This window comes from Callithrix jacchus, chromosome 22, assembly GCF_049354715.1.
Source record: "Callithrix jacchus isolate 240 chromosome 22, calJac240_pri, whole genome shotgun sequence".
NCBI lineage: Eukaryota > Metazoa > Chordata > Mammalia > Primates > Cebidae > Callithrix > Callithrix jacchus.
In genome coordinates, this window is record NC_133523.1 from 41032037 (window position 1) to 41049443 (window position 17407).

The 17407-nt window shown below is 52.7% G+C and overlaps 1 protein-coding gene across 10 annotated transcripts in view; it reads right to left on the reverse strand.

The window, feature by feature from the left end:
• Nucleotides 1-17407, reverse strand: part of ZC3H4 (zinc finger CCCH-type containing 4) — a 46176-nt gene that overhangs the window by 3600 nt on the left and 25169 nt on the right. For 7 of the 10 annotated variants that reach the window (XM_035286344.3, XM_078360217.1, XM_078360216.1 and 4 more), the window contains 8 exons: nucleotides 16517-16613; nucleotides 16264-16403; nucleotides 15547-15657; nucleotides 12776-12887; nucleotides 12125-12234; nucleotides 4369-4730; nucleotides 3830-4185; nucleotides 1174-1425 (listed from right to left, as the gene is read on the reverse strand). In XM_035286344.3, the coding sequence (XP_035142235.3) occupies nucleotides 1174-1425; nucleotides 3830-4185; nucleotides 4369-4730; nucleotides 12125-12234; nucleotides 12776-12887; nucleotides 15547-15657; nucleotides 16264-16403; nucleotides 16517-16613 (1540 nt within the window). The remainder of the gene's footprint in view (nucleotides 1-1173; nucleotides 1426-3829; nucleotides 4186-4368; nucleotides 4731-12124; nucleotides 12235-12775; nucleotides 12888-15546; nucleotides 15658-16263; nucleotides 16404-16516; nucleotides 16614-17407) is intronic. The other 3 variants (XM_078360222.1, XM_078360221.1, XM_078360223.1) reach the window with 1 other exon arrangement.

The window sequence follows — 17407 nt, forward strand, 5'->3', positions numbered from 1 at the left end:
GAGCAGGGAGGGGTGAGTGGTCGCATCTACTGCCTGCCCCTCAGACCCCACAGCAGCCCGCCGGCCAGCAGCTCCTTTGCTTGTGCCTCTCAGAACCTCCTCTCTAAGGCCCCCTCCCCTCAGTGGGCAGCAGAGGAGATGCAGGGAGCCAAGGTGCTACCGTTTACGCTGCGCTCCCCAGCCTCCTCAGCGGCGACACTGCACTAAATGTTACTTTATTTAAATAACTCACAACCACCCAAGAGGTGGTGATACTATTATGCCCATTTGACAGATGTGAAAACAGAGGCACAGTCCCGTCAAATCGGGGTCAGGGCCAGGACTGACTGGGACTCCTAGCCCAGAGTTCTGCTGCCCCTCCCCGCCCACCTCAAGGATAGTTCAGCCCTCACTGTGGCAAGTCCAGCTGTGGGCACCTCTTTCTGGAGGTCCTGGTAGCAGCCACCATTGACTCAGCTCTGGCTAGGTAGGCCTGGGACTCACAGACACTTGCCCCCAAGCCAGCTCGAGATGTCCCTATGTCCCAGGGAAGGGCCGGTGTGGACCAACCACAGCCACCGGCTGTGAAGAGGCAGGGCCAGCTGGGCAGACTCAGACATGGACTCAAGCAAATCCTAGGCCAGCACAGCCTGAGCCACCAGGGGAGCAGCCCTCTTCCTGCTGTCCCACTGGCTCCTGTCAGGGCCACCTGTGGCCTGACTTTAGGATCTAGACACCACTTGTCATTTTACTCCATGTGAACACCACCAAGTCAACCACGCAGCACCTGAGACTCAGTGGCTCGTGACTATGATTATTACTGGTTAATTTCAATGACTATCTCTTGTCTGTTGGCTCCTTGAGAACATGGTCTAGGAAAACAGGGGCTGTGAGGGTCTCCCTAAAGCCTCCTCTGGCAGGGCGCAGGCGGTCAATCCTGCTGGCCACCGCCTCCTCTGGGGATCAGCCCTCCACCCTACTCCATGGGATCAGGGTCTCTTCCAGACCCACAGAGAAAGGCATCCCTGCCTGCCAGTTTTCTCAGAAACATGCAGCAACCCCAGCCCGGCTTCATGGCCCTGGAGAGGGGTCTTCCCTGGCCACGGGCTCCTTCCCGACAGGAAACCCGACCTGGAATACCCCACCACCGCCGCTCCCGGGGCCTGTGCCCCTGCCCCTGGGGCGGACACATGCCTTCCTCATTCTCCCGGTCCTGCTTGCTGCTCTCAGCCAGCCTCCTCGCTCTCTCCTCCTCCTCCTGCTGCTTCTGCTGGATCCTCAGGTACAGGGCCCTCTGGGCTGAGGGCAGGAAGTCAGGGACACCGGCGCCTGGCTTCGACCGGCCTGGGGGCCCTCCCTCAGAGAAGCTGTCGGGCTCCAGAGGGTGCTCAGGGAAGAGGTGCTCCCCAGGCTCCCCTGGCAGCTCTTCGTAGTGCCCGTAGTCCTCTGTGGCAGGGAAGAACCGAGGGTTCATGTCGGGAAGAGCCTCCAGGCGCCAACTCCAGCCCCCCTTGATTGACCCTCACTGCAAACCCACCCCAATGGCGATGGAGAGGACGCACAGCTTGCCCCTGCCTGCCCACCCCAGGTCTCAGCGGAAAGGAGCCGCCAATGGGTAGCCCTGCCTATGTGAAGAATGAGGTTCACAGAGAGGGTTGAGTGATGGGGGTGAACGCTCATGAGGTGGAAACAGGATGGAACATCAGATGCATGTTTATAAAATATGAGAAGAAAGCTTTGAAAAGACAGAAACAGTCCCTCTGGGAGGTAGATTCTGGAGAGGCCAGGAGTGGAACCTGCACTCTTTCCTGTACTTAATGATCTTGGATGGACAGGAGTTTCTAACAATCGGTAAGGAAACACCGTGCATCTCACAGTGAACTCAACCACATTCAACACCAAAAGCCAGGAAAAGAGAATAAAATGGGCCAAAGTGTTGCTCTGGCCGCAAGTCAACAGAGGCTCCAGAGTGCCTCCCCGCCCGCTGCACAGCATCAGGAGGCGTCTCAGGAAGCACGGGGCCAGGGCTCGGCCTCCACTCCTGCAGGGTAAGCACGGGCACCGGCCACCTCACCCACGCACTCCCCCAGTGCCTGAGCCAAGAGCTGTGGGCAGCGGCACACGCTGACGTGGGGACGCAGCAGGTGTGGAGGGGAGGGCAGGCTCGGCGACACCTTCCTTCATGTTGTGTGTGTGTGTGACAGATGTGAGCATGGGAGACAGCGAGTCACCAAGGCAGGGGCAGTCTGGAATCAGTGCTGCCCCACAGAACGCTCTGCAGTGATGGAAATGGTCTAGATCTGCAGGGCGACATGAGGCCGCCTCCATCCTCCTGCGGCAGCTGAGCATTTGAAACGTGGTGCCTACAAAGTGCACCTGTAGCTTAGCCTTCATTAATTTCAACTTCATCATGTGAACCTGATGGGTCAGCCTGCTCTATGACACATCCGGCGCAGAGCTGGGACCCACTCCATGAACCAGACAGCCGAGGATCCCCCTTCACGCACAGTCTGTGCACACACCAGAAACCACTGACCGCACACGTCAGAGGAGGGTTTTATGGAACGCAATTATTCTAGAGACACCTACTCCTAACAGCGTGACCGACTTCTGGTTCCCCGCCAGCAGAGCTTTTCCCATGTACCTTTCAGACGCATTTGTTAAAGGGGGATAAGCTGAGGGAACCCCAGTACCTCCCGGTGGCAGCCTGTTTTTCTCGTCTTTCTAAAGCACCCATTTTCACCCAAGTACCTGCGCTCCCACGCACCACCTAAAGCCAAAGACATTTACATTTTGATCTCCAGCATAAGCCTCTCCCTGATGCCCCTGAAACCACCCCTCAAAATTACCATATGGCTGTCAGATGGGCAGGCACCCTGCAGTGACTATGCCCCATGTACAGCACCCTATCCTCAATGCTGTTCCTGCCCGCCTTGCCAAACACACACAGGGCTCACACTGGCCCATGGCACCACTCCCAAACCTTGAAGCCCTGCCCTGTATTCCAGCGACTGCTCTGCTGCCTCTGCCCAGGACAGCCACCAGCAGCTACCCCAGGTCCACACAGCATTCCCCACCCACTGCCCTCAGAGGTCCCATCATTCCTCACATCGTGAGTGCTGCTTTACTTCTCACAAAAGAGAGACTTCTGTGACCAGCCCCATGGAGGCACTGAACCTTGTGGCCCACTCCCATGGTACCCCGCCTTTTCTTCTAACAATGGCCAATGCTGAAAGGAGCTAACTCCTCTATCTACACGCTTGCCACCTGCCTTGTTCTACCAAGATGCAACTGAGCAAGGACAGTGGTGGCCTCCCGTGCCTGGCCCTCCTCCTCTGGAGGGCTGTATACCGCATCTCCTATGGCTGCAGCGGCTTCATCTAATTCCCTCTGCTCACTGGATGTTTGTTACAAATGCAAAAGAAAGGCAAGAAGGAAGGAAAACGGCCAGTAATGAGGACAGAACCCAGAGTCCTGGGGTGGACACTGGCAGCTCCAAGCCGAGAACTGTCTGGAAGGAGGTGGCTTTGCTAGGCCACTACTAACTGAGTCCTCTCAGCCTCACACCTTTGTACACTCTCTTCCCTCTAACTTCCCACACTTCCGATTCCAGAAAGAGCTTGCAAAATTAAAAAAATCTATACTGATAATAAACAGGATACTCCTTTCTCCCTCAACAGAATAATGAATCCTATGTCACTGAAAACAGTCAACTGTTAAATGGGACACAGATGGAGTCTGGAGTCATGCTTTCAAAGAGACTTGCATGAAGAGAAATCACATCTCCCCAACTCTACTGTACTGTGCAAAGCCCACAGCCCCAGGCAGCCATGCCTGGAGCCCTGCATACCTGCATCCCCAAGGAGTCCCGGCTCCATCTCCATGCCCTCCTGCTGCTGGTAGAAGTTTTCATAGAAGTTCTGGGCTGGCGGGATGGGGGGCAGCATTCCAGAATGTGGGGAGTCTCCAGGACCGTAGGGCATCATTGGGGGGCCACCAGGGCCCATGGGTGGACCAGGATTCATGCCAGGGCCCATTGGCATGTCGGGGTGCATGTCAGGGTGCATGTCAGGGTGCATGTCAGGGTGCATATCGGGGTGCATGTCCGGGTGCATGTCAGGGTGCATTGGACCACCCATTGGCCCAGGGGGTCCCATGTTGGGCCCAGGGCCCATTGGCCCTGGAGGTCCACCAGGTCCAGGGAACCTAGGAGAGGAAAAAGGCACCTGTGAGAGAAGCTGCAGAGGAGCGCAGTGGCCAGAGACCAGGACTCCCACAGCTAGGGCGAGAGGCAAGACCCTGTCCCAGCTAGGCTTGCCCTGACAACAGAAGCCTGGCTAGGCCCAGGACAGCACGCCCTGGCCTGCCACAGGAGCCCAGGGCACTCACCTTACACCCAGCTTCTCAGCCAGCTGTCCCGTGGGCCGTACCACAATCTCAAACAAGGAGGGGATCTTCTTGTTGTACATGTCCTGCTGCTGCAGCTGCTGCGGGGACAGGGGCTCGTGCACCGGCATGGGCATCTGAGGGGGCCCTGGCGGCGGGGGCGGAGGAGGGGGCGGGGGTGGGGGGCCACCCTGCATGGGCCTGCCATTGGGAGAGGTTGGAGCCTGCGGGCCAGGGGGCCGAGGGGGGGTGGGTAGGAGGCCCACACCAGGGGGTGGTTTGGGCAGGGGGTTGATGCCCTGCTTCTTCAGTTCCTCCACCTCCTTCTCATCCTCGGCACCTGCTTCTGCATCATCAGCCAACATCTGCAGGTGAGACAGAACGAAAGAAGGTGTGGACAGGGGTTGGGCTGGAAACACCTCTCCAGCACTGAGAGCTGAAGTTTATGAGAAAAAGTCTGCAATACAAGGACTTTGAGATCTTAAGGCATAAAGCGAATGACCACTATGGCTCTGTAACAAACATTACCACTAGTCACCTCTGTTCCACTCTTGGGGACCAGCTAGCAAGGGGCGCTATTCCTGTTCGGTGGCAAAATACACATAACAAAGTATACTGTTTAACCATTTAAAGTGAACTGCCGGGCTTGGGGGCTCACGTCTGCAATCCCAGCACGTTGAGAGGCTGAGGTGAGCAAATCACTTGAGGCCAGGAGTTCAAGACCAGTCTAGCCAACATGGCAAAACCCCGTCACTACTAAAAATACAAAAATTAGCTGGGTAGTATATGCCTGTAGTCTCAGCTACTCAGGAGGCTGAGGCAGGAGAATCATTTGAACCTGGGAGGCAGAGGCTGCAGTGAGCCGAGATCGCACCACTGCACTCTAGCATGGGCAAAAGAGGAGACTTTGTCTCAAAAATAAACAAATAAGGCCAGGTGTGGTGGCTGACGCCTGTAACCCCAGCACTTTGGGAGGCTGAAGCAGGCAGTTCATCTGAGGTGGGGAGTTCCAGGCCAGCTTGACCAACATGGTGAAACCCCATCTCTACTAAAAATACAAAATTATTAGCTGGGTGTGGTGGTGGGCACCTTTAATCCCAGCTACTTAGGAGGCTGAGACAGGAGAATCGCTTGAACCTAGGAGGCAGAGGTTGCAGTGAGCCGAGACTGCGCCACTGCACTCCAGCCTGGGTGACAGAGCCAGACTCTGTCTCAAAAATAAAATAGGCCGAGCACAGTGGCTCACGCCTGTAATTCCAGCACTTTGGGAGGCCGAGATGGGTGGATCAGAAGGTCAGGAGTTGGAGACCAGTCTGGCCAACAGGGTGAAACCCTCATCTCTACTAAAAACACAAAAGTTAGCCTACCGTGGTGGTGCACATCTGTAATCTCAGCTAAGGAGGCTGAAGCAGGAGAACTGCTTGAACCCAAGAGGCTGAGGCTGCAGTGAGCGGAGATCATGCCACTGCACTCCAGCCTGGGCGACAGAGCAAGACTCTGTCTCAAAAAATAAATAAACCAAACAAATAAAAATTTGAAAAATATAGTGCATGATTAATGCAGCCACCACCTTTACCTAGTTCTAGGACATTTTCATCACCCCCAAAAGAGACCATGTACCCACTAAGCAATCACTACCTGCCCCCTGCCTGCTGCCCCCTGCCCCCAGCCCCTGAGAGCCACTCTCCTTCTGGTCTCTGTGGACCTGCCCCTGCTGGATGGCTCCTGCAAACAGACTCACATGGGGAGAAGACTCTGAGAGCACATGCCTGTTTCTTCCAGGCGCCCTCACACCCGTTCCCATGGCTGAGTTTGCCTGTGTCTGTTCACTGCAGTAAAATCTTGGCTCTGAGTCCCCCAGCAAGTTGCTCTGGGTCATCTTGGGGACCCCAGCACAGATCCCTTAGTGGGCCCTAACACTTATCCTAACAGGGTCAGAATAAACTAGTCTTGCCTCTCTGCCTGGGAGCACCAGGGGTGACAGAAACAGGACCCCCTGGTGGGGATTATGCACTCACAACTTTTGTTTCCCGTAGCCATTAGCAGCAGTACGTGGACCCTGGAACTCCAGGCTCCAGCAAGAATGTGGCTTCATGGAGGAGGGGTAGAAATAGCACAGTGGAACCCCTCTGTCCTTCTGAGCCCTGCTACTCCAGGTGTGGTCAGCGTGTGAACCAGCAGCGCAGGGGGACCCACAGAGGTGGAATCTGCATTCTGCCCTCGGAGTGTGGGCAACACCACCTGAGATGAGTCTTGCTGAGGGAGCCCAGAGCATTGCGCCGGTTCCCAGCACTGCTGTCAGCTCACTTCCTCCTGGCCCAAAGGCCCTTCCTCAACTGTGTGTGCCACTGTGGCTTGCGCTGCCTCTGCTACCCTGCACCTCCTCCTCCTCAGTCCCGACTGTTGCACACCCTGAGGCCGCCAGGCTCACCTCCTCACAGAGCCTCCTGAACAGCTGCCTCATGAATAGAGCCCTGCTAGAGTCCTGGACTCCCGCACTTGCTGTGCATGGCCTGACCCCCATGTGTCATCAGCATCTGCCCAAGGACCTACTTGCGCCCTCAGTGCCTGTCACAGACAAGGCACAGAGAGTGATGGAGTGAACGGCTAAGCATGCAACACAAACCAGTGCACGCTGCCCTGCACTCCCTGGCCCCAGAGGTTGGGTCCAGTGCAGGGGGTAAAGCTCAGGCCCTGACTGGCTGACTCCACCATGGAGTCAGCTGCAGAGTCAACCCAAACTGCCCACTGGTCCTTCGAGCACAGATCCCAGGGAGGGCACCTCTGTCCCCGCCCCCTTCACCAACAAAGACAAGCACCACCAGCTGAGACCACTAGCACCCCGCTGGATGCCAAAACCTCTCTAGCCAAGACAGACTTTCAGTGGTCAGAGGAGTTTCCAAAAGTCAGCCACCTTCTGCAAGCAAAAAGTGACACTAGTACGGGTACAGAGGCATGTGGGCTGAGCCCCATCAGGCCACGTGAATAAGCTCCAGGTTACCACATTAAGCTTTTGCCCCGAACTGGGAACAACTCAAATGTCCGTCAACAGATGCCTGGATGAACAAACTTAATCACCCACTGAGTGGGGCACTACACAGCCACAAATGGTAATGAACTGGTACTTACAGTAACACGGGGAGATCTCAAAGGCTTCATACCAAGTGCAAGAAGCCAGATGCAGTGTGCGCACACACAAACCCTTAAAGGCTGTCTACCTCACAATTCTATTTATATGACTTCCTTGAAAACGCTAAACCACAAGACAGACTCTGATCCACGGTTGCCAGGCACTGGAGATGTGGGGAGGCATTTACTATAAAGAACACAGCAGTTTCTGGGGTGACAGAATGGGTTTCCTACATCCATCTAGTGAGGTGCTGACATGACTCAACATCTCTGTCAAAACTCATAGAACTAGATGGCTGGGTGCAGTGGCTAATGCCTATAATCCCAGCACTTTGTGAGGCCGAGGTTGGGAAATCACTTGAGGTCAGGAGTTCGAGACCAGCCCAGCCAACAAGGTGAAACCTAGTCTCTACTAAAAATACAAAAACTAGGCTAGGCATGGTGGTTCATGCCTGTAATCCCAACACTTTGGGAGGTTAAGGTGGGTGGATCACCCAAGGTCAGGAGTTCGAGCTGACCAACATGGAAAAACCCTGTCTCTACTAAAAGTACAAAATTAGCCAGGTGTGGTGGTGTGTGTCTATAATCCCAGCTACCTGGGAGGCTGAGGCATGGGAATCGCTTGAACCCGGAAGGTGAAGGCTGCAGTGAGCTGAGGTTGCGATAAGCCCAGACTGCGCCACTGCACTCCAGCCTGGGCGACAGAGTGAGACTGTCTCAAAAACAACAATAAAAAAAATAAAAAAAAAAAAACACCCATAGAACTATATACTAAATAGGGAGAATTTTACTGGAAATAAACTGTGCTTAAGAAACCTGACTAAATGAAACCTGTGTGTAACTGAGGTACTGAAGATAAAGGTATGACATACCCACTTCACTGTAAAGTGGATCAAGAAAAAAAGATGGGCTGGGCACGGTGGCTCACACCTGTAATCCCAGCACTTTCGGAGGCTGAATCATGAGGTCAAGAGATCGAGACCATCCTGGTCAACATGGTGAAACCCCGTCTCTACTAAAAATACAAAAAAATTAGCTGGGCATGGTGGTGCGTGCCTGTAATCCCAGCTACTCAGGAGGCTGAGGCAGAACTGCCTGAACCCAGGAGGCGGAGGCTGCAGTGAGCCGAGATGGCGCCATTGTACTCCAGCCTGGGTAACAAGAGCGAAACTCCGTCTCAAAAAAAAAAAAAACAACACTTATAGCTATAATGCCAAGAGCTGCTTAAAGCACTCAGATATTTAGAAGATATGAATTTTCAGGGACGAGGTCTCTGTGCTTATTCCCAAGCAGAAACCTACAATCCTCTAACTTTGGCAAACATCAAAAGTTGTGATTTCAGAAAACATTTCTTGACATAGAATTTACTTTTAATGAGCTCGAAAGTACGATTATATTTGATCTCCGTCGGCATAGGAAGTGCCTATGAAGCCGACGGAGATCAAATGTAATCTCAATGGCACTTTAAAAAAAAATTTTTTTCTAGCCATTGAAACTACACACATGGTGAAAACCCATCTCTACTAAAAATACAAAAATCAGCTGGGCATGGTGGCAGGCACCTGTAATCCCAACTACTCAAGAGGCTGAGATAGGAGAATCACTTGAACCTGGGAGGTGGAAATTGCAGTGAACTGAGATCACACCATTGCACTCCAGCCTGGGTAACAAGAGCGAAACTCCGTCTCAAAAAAAAAAATTTAATTTCATCTGTTTCTTTCTTTCTTTTTTTTTTTTTGAGACAGAGTTTCACTCTTGTTACCCAGGCTGGAGTGCAATGGCGCGATCTTGGCTCGCAACCTCCGCCTCCTGGGTTCAGGCAAATTCTCCTGCCTCAGCCTCCTGAGTAGCTGGGATTACAGGCGCGTGCCACCATGCCCAGCTAATTTTTTGTATTTTCAGTAGAGATGGGGTTTCACCTTGTTGACCAGGATGGTCTCGATCTCTTGACCTCGTGATCCACCTGCCTCGGCCTCCCAAAGTGCTGGGATTACAGGCGTGAGCCACCGCGCCCGACCTCACCTGTTTCTTTTTACGTTTTTTTTTTTTTAAATGTGGCTACTGGAAATTTTTAAATGAATGAAGTAACTCTGGTGCTCCTACAGGCAGCACTGTCCTGGAGCACAAACGTGGAGCCTCCAGCAGGGGGCAGTCCTCAGTCAGAGATTGTTGAGTACTCTCAAAAGTCAGGTCACTCTGACCATTGCTTCCCGAATCAAACAGCTCAGACTCCAGGCACATACTGATTACAAAACCCTAGGGCAGACCCGGTGCGGTGGCTCACGCCTGTAATCCCAGCACTTTGGGAGGCTGAGGCAGACAGATCATGCGGTTAAGAAATCGAGACGATCCTGGCCAACATGGTGAAACTCCTTTTCTACTAAAATACAAAAATGAGCTGGGCTTGGTGGCGGGTGCCTGTAGTCCCAGCTACTCGGGAAGGTTAGGCAGGATAATCACCTGAACCTGGGAGGCAGAGGTTGCAGTGAGCCGAGATTGCACCACTGCACTCCAGCCTGGGTGAGAGAGTGAGACTCCATCTCAAAAAACAAAACAAAACAAACAAAAAATCCCCAGGGCAGCAGGCTCCCCAGAGGGACTGGCCTTTTCCTACAGACGCCCTGCCAATAGGGATTGGAGTTCTCCTATGTCTGCTTGCACCGGGCTTTCCCTGCACCCCTCACAACCATTAACAAGACAGTCATTGACGGATGGACTCTGGAAGCTGGCAGATGTGCTGATGCCTTGATCCTTTCCATTCTCAAAACACAGCCAATCTCCTAGAACCTTCCGTGAACTAGAAGGCAGGCAGGAAAGCTTCATTATAAAAGACACTGGTTCCTGCACCCGCTCATCCCCAGATGAAATGGGAAACCTAGGACTGGAATTTGGGTATTTAACCCTAACCCAAAGTCCTCAGCCAGACTCCTCAGGGAGGACAACGAATGCCAGGATGAGTTTCAAATGTCACCCATCTAGTGGGGAAGCCCTGACACCTCCCCGGAGGGAGCCCCCTCTTTAGAGATCCCTAGCTTCTCTCTACTTTCTCTAATGCATAATGGGGGGCCCTGAGAGTTGCACAGAAATGTTTGACTTTTCCACCAAAATACAACCCTTGCCTCTTCTTTGTATATCTTTGGTTTTTTTGTGTCTTTTTTGAGATAGGGTCTTGCTCCATGACCCAGGCTGGAGTGCAGTGGAATGATCATGGCTCACTGTGGCCTGGATCTCCTAGACTCAAGAGATCCTCCCACCTCAGCCTCCCAAGCAGCTGGGACTGCAGGCATCCACCACCACACTTGGCCATTTTTTTTTTTTTTTTTTGAGACGGAATCTCGCTCTGTTGCCAGGCACCAGGCTGGAGTGCAGTGGCACAATCTCGGCTCACTGCAACCTCCGCCTCCTGGGTTCAAACAATTCTCCTGCCTCGGCTTCCCGAGTAGCTGGGACTACAGGCGTGCGCCACCATGCCCAGCTGATTTTTATATTTTAGTAGAGACGCAGTTTCATCATGTTGGCCAGGATGAACTCAATCACTTGACCTTGTGATCCGCCTGCCTCAGTCTCCCAAAGTGTTGGGATTACAGGTGTAAGCCACGGCGCCCAGCGGCCAATTTTTTTTTTTTTTTGGAGACAGAGTATCTCACTGTGTTGCCCAGACTGTAGTGCAGTGGTGCAATCTTGGCTCAATGGCAATTTCCGCCTCCTTGGTTCAAGCGATTCTCCTGCCTCAGCCTCCCGAGTACCTGGGACTACAGGCATGTGCCACCATGACCTGCTAATTTTTGTATTTTAGTAGAGATGAGGTTTCACCATGTTGGCCGGGATCGTCTCGATTTCTTAACCGCATGAACTGTCCACGTCGGCCCCCCAAAGTGTTGGGATCACAGGTGTGAGCCACTGCACCCGGCCTGCATTTTTTTTTGAGACAGAGTCTCATTCTGTTGCACAGGCTGGATGGAGTGCAGGAGTGCAATCTCAGCTCACTGCACCCTCTGCCTCCTGAGTAGTTGTGACTACAAGCATGTGCCACCACGCCTGGGTAATTTTTATACTTCTAGTAGTGATGGGGTTTTGCCATGTTGGCTAGGCTGGTCCTGAAAACTTGGCCTCAGGTGATCTGCCAGCCTCAGCCTCCCAAAATGCTGGGATTACAGGTGTGAGCCACTGTGCCCAGCCCATCCAATTTTTTAAATTTTTAGCAGAAACAAGGTCTCAGGTCTCACTACATACCTAGGCTGGTCTCAAACTCTTGAGCTCACGCGATCCTCCCACTTCAGCCTCCCAAAGTGCTGGGGTTACAGGTGATTTGTATATATTTGTATACTGTGGGCTCTCTCTAAATGACGGCTAAGAGATCACAATCCATGCTTGGAAGTACATCAGGCAGTATTCCTTTCATTTGGCCTTTTCCCTGGGGAAACAGCAGCAGCCTGTCCTGGCCTAACACAAGACACGTGCTCACCTTAACTACCTGCAGAAGAGAACACAGTCCCCATGTCCTCCTTAGAATGGCCCAACTCCAATAAACTCAGCTGGGCACTACAGAGGCTGGACAGGCAGGCTACAGCACTGAGGCCTGGGTGCACATGTCCCAGTTCCTGTGAGCCCTGGGACCCCCGGACCTTACCTTATCCAAGAGCTCCCTGGTCTCTTCGGTCAGAGGGTCGTGGGAAAACATGCAGTCGTCACCATTGATGCAGTTCCCCGTGGTGTGGTACAGCTTACACGGGAAATCGCGTTCATGCAAATTAAGGTAAATGCTTCACCTCACAGAACCCTCCCGAAGGCAGAATCCAATTCCCTTTGTTTTGGAGATGAGAAAACTGAACCCAGAGAGGTGAGGGTAGGTGCTCAGGGCTGCTCAGTGGGTTGGCAGCAGACCCATGGAGAGACCCCGGCACTCCAGACTGCAGACCACTTCCTGCCCCATCACACTGGCTGGGGGCTTCGTCCTCAGATTGTCAATCAGACCGAGGAAGTTAAACGACTTGCCCAAGGTATAAAAGCCCCGGAAGAATCTCGGGTGATGGTATGGGCTAGTCTTGGGAGCCTTCAGAAGACAAAACAGGCACCATGTGCATCTCCATTTACTCCCTGGAAGGAGAGGAAAGGCAGAGCCCTCTGAGGGCAGACGTGAGGGTTAGATGAGATGGAGACTCACAGAAAGCTGTTGGCACAGAGAGAGAAAGCACAGCAAAGGAAGGTCAGCTGTTACTACCATCAAGGAACAGAGAAGTTCTGCACCTCGTTCAGGCCAGACGCTGGCACCAAAGGATATCGTGCATATAGGGGCAGTTCTCGGCTCTGGCGCAAAATCCAGTGATGTAAAACTTGCACAGTTCTCGCTTCTTTGGGAGTTCAATGTCATGGCTAAAATTACAGTGGTCTCCCTAGAAGAGAAGCAATGAAAACGTAAGGCGGTGATGTGGGGAGCTCTCGCTTACTTCTATCTGCACTGCGAAGAAATGCTGTCACTGCTGGTGCATGGAGCGGCCAGGGAAAGAAACAAATTCCCCCTGGGAAAGGAAGACAGGTCTAGGAAGCACAGGTGCCAGAGGCTGTTGCCCACAGGGTCTCACTCTGTTGCCCGGGCTGGAGCACAGCGGCACAATCACGGCTCACTGCAGCCTCGCCACATGGGCTCAGGTGATCCTCCCACAGCTAGGACTACAGGCCCACACCACCAAGCCAGCTAGTATGTTTTGAAATTTTTTGTTCAGACAGCATCTCACTATGCTGCCCAAGGTGGTCTGAAACTCCTGGGTTCAAGTGATCTTCCCACCCTGGCCTCCCAAAGTGCTGGGATTATAGGCATGAGCCACCAAGACTGGTCACTTCCTGAATTTAAAGAAAATCCTTTTGCCCATTTCTCTTCCTCCTAGCACCTGGATGTGATGCCATGAGGCACAGCAGCCATCATGTAACCATGAGGACAAAAGCCACATTTTTTTTTTTTTTGAGATGAAGTTTTACTCTCATTGCCCAGGCTGGAATGGAATGGTGTGATCTTGGCTCACTGTAACCTCCGCCTCCTGGGTTCAAGCGATTCTCCTGCCTCAGTCTCCCGAGTAAGTGGGACTACAGGCATGAGCCACCACACCCAGCTAATTCTGTATTTTTAGTAGTGACAGGGTTTCTCCATGTTAGTCAGGCTAGTCTCGAACTCCTGACCTCAAGTGATCTGCAAGCCTCAGCCTCCCAAAGTACTGGGATTACAGGTTTGAGCCACCATGCCCAGCCAAAAGCCACAGGTTTAAAGATGGCAGAATAGCAAGCAGGAAGGAACCTAGATCCCCAGGGTGCCCCTGACCACTGCACTGTCAGGTACAGCCCACCCAGCTCTGGAGTCCTGGTTCTGAGAAACAAATATCTATATGTTGAAGCCAATAGAGTTAAGGTTTCCTTTATTTCCAGCTGAACACAATCAACAACACAACACGTGGGTGAAATCCAGAATTGTGTTTTCCACCCCTCATCATTTGGTCCTCAGGAATCACTCACCAGCACTGTGAACTGAAGACAGAGCTGATCCATCCCCCTAACTCTTAGAAATGCCTATTCTCTCTCTCTCTTTTTTTTTTGAGACAGTTTTGCTCTGGTCACCCAGGCTGGAATACAATGGCATGATTGTGGCTCACTGCAACCTCTGCTTCCCAGGTTCAAGTGATTCTCCTGCCTCAGCTTCCCAAGTAGCTGAGATTACAGGCGCCCGCCAGCAAACCCAGCTAATTTTTGTATTTTTAGTAGAGATGAGGTTTCACAATGTTGGCCAGAATGGTCTCGAACTCCTTACTTCAGGTGATCCACCCGTCTTGGCCTCCCAAAGTGCAGGGATTACAAGCGTGAGCCACTGCGCCCAGCCTTTCTTTTTTCTCACACAGGTTCTCACTCTGCCACCCAGGCTGAAGTGCAGTGGCGCAATCACAGATCATTGCTGCCTTGATCTCCCAGGCTCAAGAGATCCTCCTGCCTCAGACTCCTTAGACGCTGGGACTATAAGCAGACGCCACCAAACTGGGCTTTTTCAATTTTTTTTTAAAAGATGGGGGTCTCATTATGTTGCCCACAGTGTAGTCATTTATTTTTGCCTATATGTATTTTATGTTTCTTAAAGGAATATGAATTGTAACTGAATAAGAAATACTGGCCAGGCACAGTGGCTCAAACCCGTAATCCCAGTACTTCGGGAGGCCAACGCAGGTGGATCACCTGGAGTCAGGAGTTTGAGACCAGCCTGGCCAACATGGCGAAGCCCTGTCTCCACTAAAAATACAAATATCAGCCAGGTGTGGTGGCGTGAGTCTATAGTCCCAGCTACTTGGGAGGTTGAGGCATGAGAACTTTGATCCCAAGAGGCACAAGTTGCAGTGAGCTGAGTTCACGCCACTGCACTCCAGCCTGGGCAACAGAGTGAGACTCGATCTCTAAGGAAAAAAAACCTATTTTATACACAACATTATTTGTTTGAGGCACCTGTTTCTTCCCAAGACAGTTGCAGGGGTGCAGTGTGTCCTTAGAGTACATCCGCTGGTGCCTGTTGCTGCCTTAATGCTGGGATAAGAAGCTGGTGGCTGAACTAACTCTGGGTTATTACACTTGTTTCCTTCAGAACTCTGGTCTGTCTTCTGACACTGAACTCTGCTGTGAAGTCCAAAGTTAATCTCATCTTCTTCCCCCTTCTATCTGGATGCTTTAATCATTCCCTCCGAAATCCTGAAGCTCAGTAACTTAACTAGGACAAGCGGCATCTCTGCATTCACATCAACCTTCATTATTACATTTCAGGCTATATGGTTGAAAATTTTGGCCAAAAAATTCCCTTAAAACCAAAACCACTCATCTTGTTGTGGGTCCTCCTCATTCTGAAAAGTAACCAGAGTCTTTCAGGCCCCCAGGCAGCTCTCAGCACCAGCAAAGTGTCCACAAGGACAAGGACCACACAGTCACTCCCACCCACCCTACCACAGCTGCAGAACATTCTGGAAGCCCCATGTCCTCTGGGAGCTGCTGGCCTCCTAGAGGCACCCAGGAGCTTTCAGGGCTCCTTACCCAGGTGCAGCGCCCTTCCACGAAGTACTTGCAGATGACTTTGCCTTTCTTGTCTGACTGCTGGTGGGGCTTGTCATGGTCACGACTCCGGTAGCTTCCACCACCACCGTCCTGCAGCAGACAGTGGATGTGAAGGGGGGTGAAAGGGAAGGGTGGAGATGGGATCGGGGTTAATGAGAAGCATGGGAGAGGGGGATGAGGAATCCCTTAAGAGCTCATAAGAGCATCGATGGGCAGGCTGCATCTAACACTGAGGCTGTGTGCGCATTTGAGCCCCACGGTTTGGGGTGTTGGTGCCTAGCTAGGAAAAGCTCTAGCGCCTGGAGCTGTTAGCCACTGAAGCCTCAAGTTCCACACAGCTGTGGAGGAACATGTCAACACACCTAGAGGTGCCGGCATGGGCCTCCTTGCAAAACCCTCCAGGCCTAACAGGATCCTTCATCTAGAACCTTCTGAACCTCAGAGATGTGTTCGGTATGGCTACAGGGTGCAGGTGCTAATGACATGGTTTGAAACACAGAGGGTCTCAGCAGCATGCATCTGTCCAGGATAACACTAGTCATCGCTGGTTATGCTGGTTAACGCTGGCCAGACCTTTGGGAGGTGGCTGATGGCAGCAAGGGGACAGGATCAGCTTTACAAAAGGACTCATTAAAGGGAAAAAAAACTAAGAAGGGACCTTGGCCCAAACATCAGATCAGAGTGGAGTCAACTCACGCCCATGTCATCGTCATAGAAGTCTTCATCATCATTCATTCCGCCCTTGTTCATCCCTCCTCGGCTGCCACCTCGGCCTCGGCCCCGGCCCATCCCTTTCCCTCGACCTCGGGAGCCCCTGCCACGGCCTCGGCTTAGCCCTGTGGAGGGAAGATGATGTACAACCTGACCCCCCGCCCCTGCCCCGACTCAATTCTAGCAGCTGCTGGAATCCCTGCCCCGCCCAACGTGTCCCCTCCAGGACCCTGCCTACCTCGGCCACGGCCATCCTTAGAGCGGCGGTACTGGTTTAGTTCCTTGGAGTACTCATCATAGTCATCATCTCCCATTGGCTCCTCACTCTCTCCATACTGGAATCCGCAGAGGAGGGCAGGACAGCGTTAGATAGGGAACCACGTCCCCACCTACACACTGCCCCTTTCTGAAGGACAGTGACCACCCAGGGGACTCACACAGGAACCTGCCACCACACAACCTGACAGCAGGTGGTCCCAATCCTTCCCCCTGCAGTCTTCACTCTGAAAACCTGACCCAATAAACCCAGCACAGCTGCTCCCTACATAACACATCCCTGTGTGGCTCCAAGAGGGAGTGGGCAGCGGCTGTGGACTGGTGTGGAAGGCCTGTTGGTAGGACCAGGTTGGCAGGTGCAGTGCACCCGCTACTCCTCCTCCTGGATGGGGGCATGGATGGGGGCAGGTATAAATGGCCATGTGCCTGGCTGGCCAGGTAAAAAATGTCTCTAGAGGACTTTCAGGAAACTTGGCTCTAGTGACGGGATGTTTTTCACAGTACATCTTGTGATACCTTTTCTTTTTCTTTCTTGAGACAGGGTTTCACAATATTGGCCAGGCTGGTCTTGAACTCCTGACCTTGTGATCCACCCGCCTCAGCCTCCCAAAGTGTTGGGATTACAGGTGTGAGCCACCGCACCTGGCCTTTTTTTTTTCTTCTGTTTTTAGAGACAGGGTTTCTTCATGTTGGTCAGGCTGGTCTCAAACTCCCAACCTCAAGTGATCCACCCGCCTCGGCCTCCCAAAGTGCTGGGATTATAGGCGTGAGCCACCACGCCCAGCCCCTTTTTTTTTTTTTTTGAGACTGAGTCTTGCTCTGTTGCCCAGGCTGGAGTGCAGTGGGCACAATC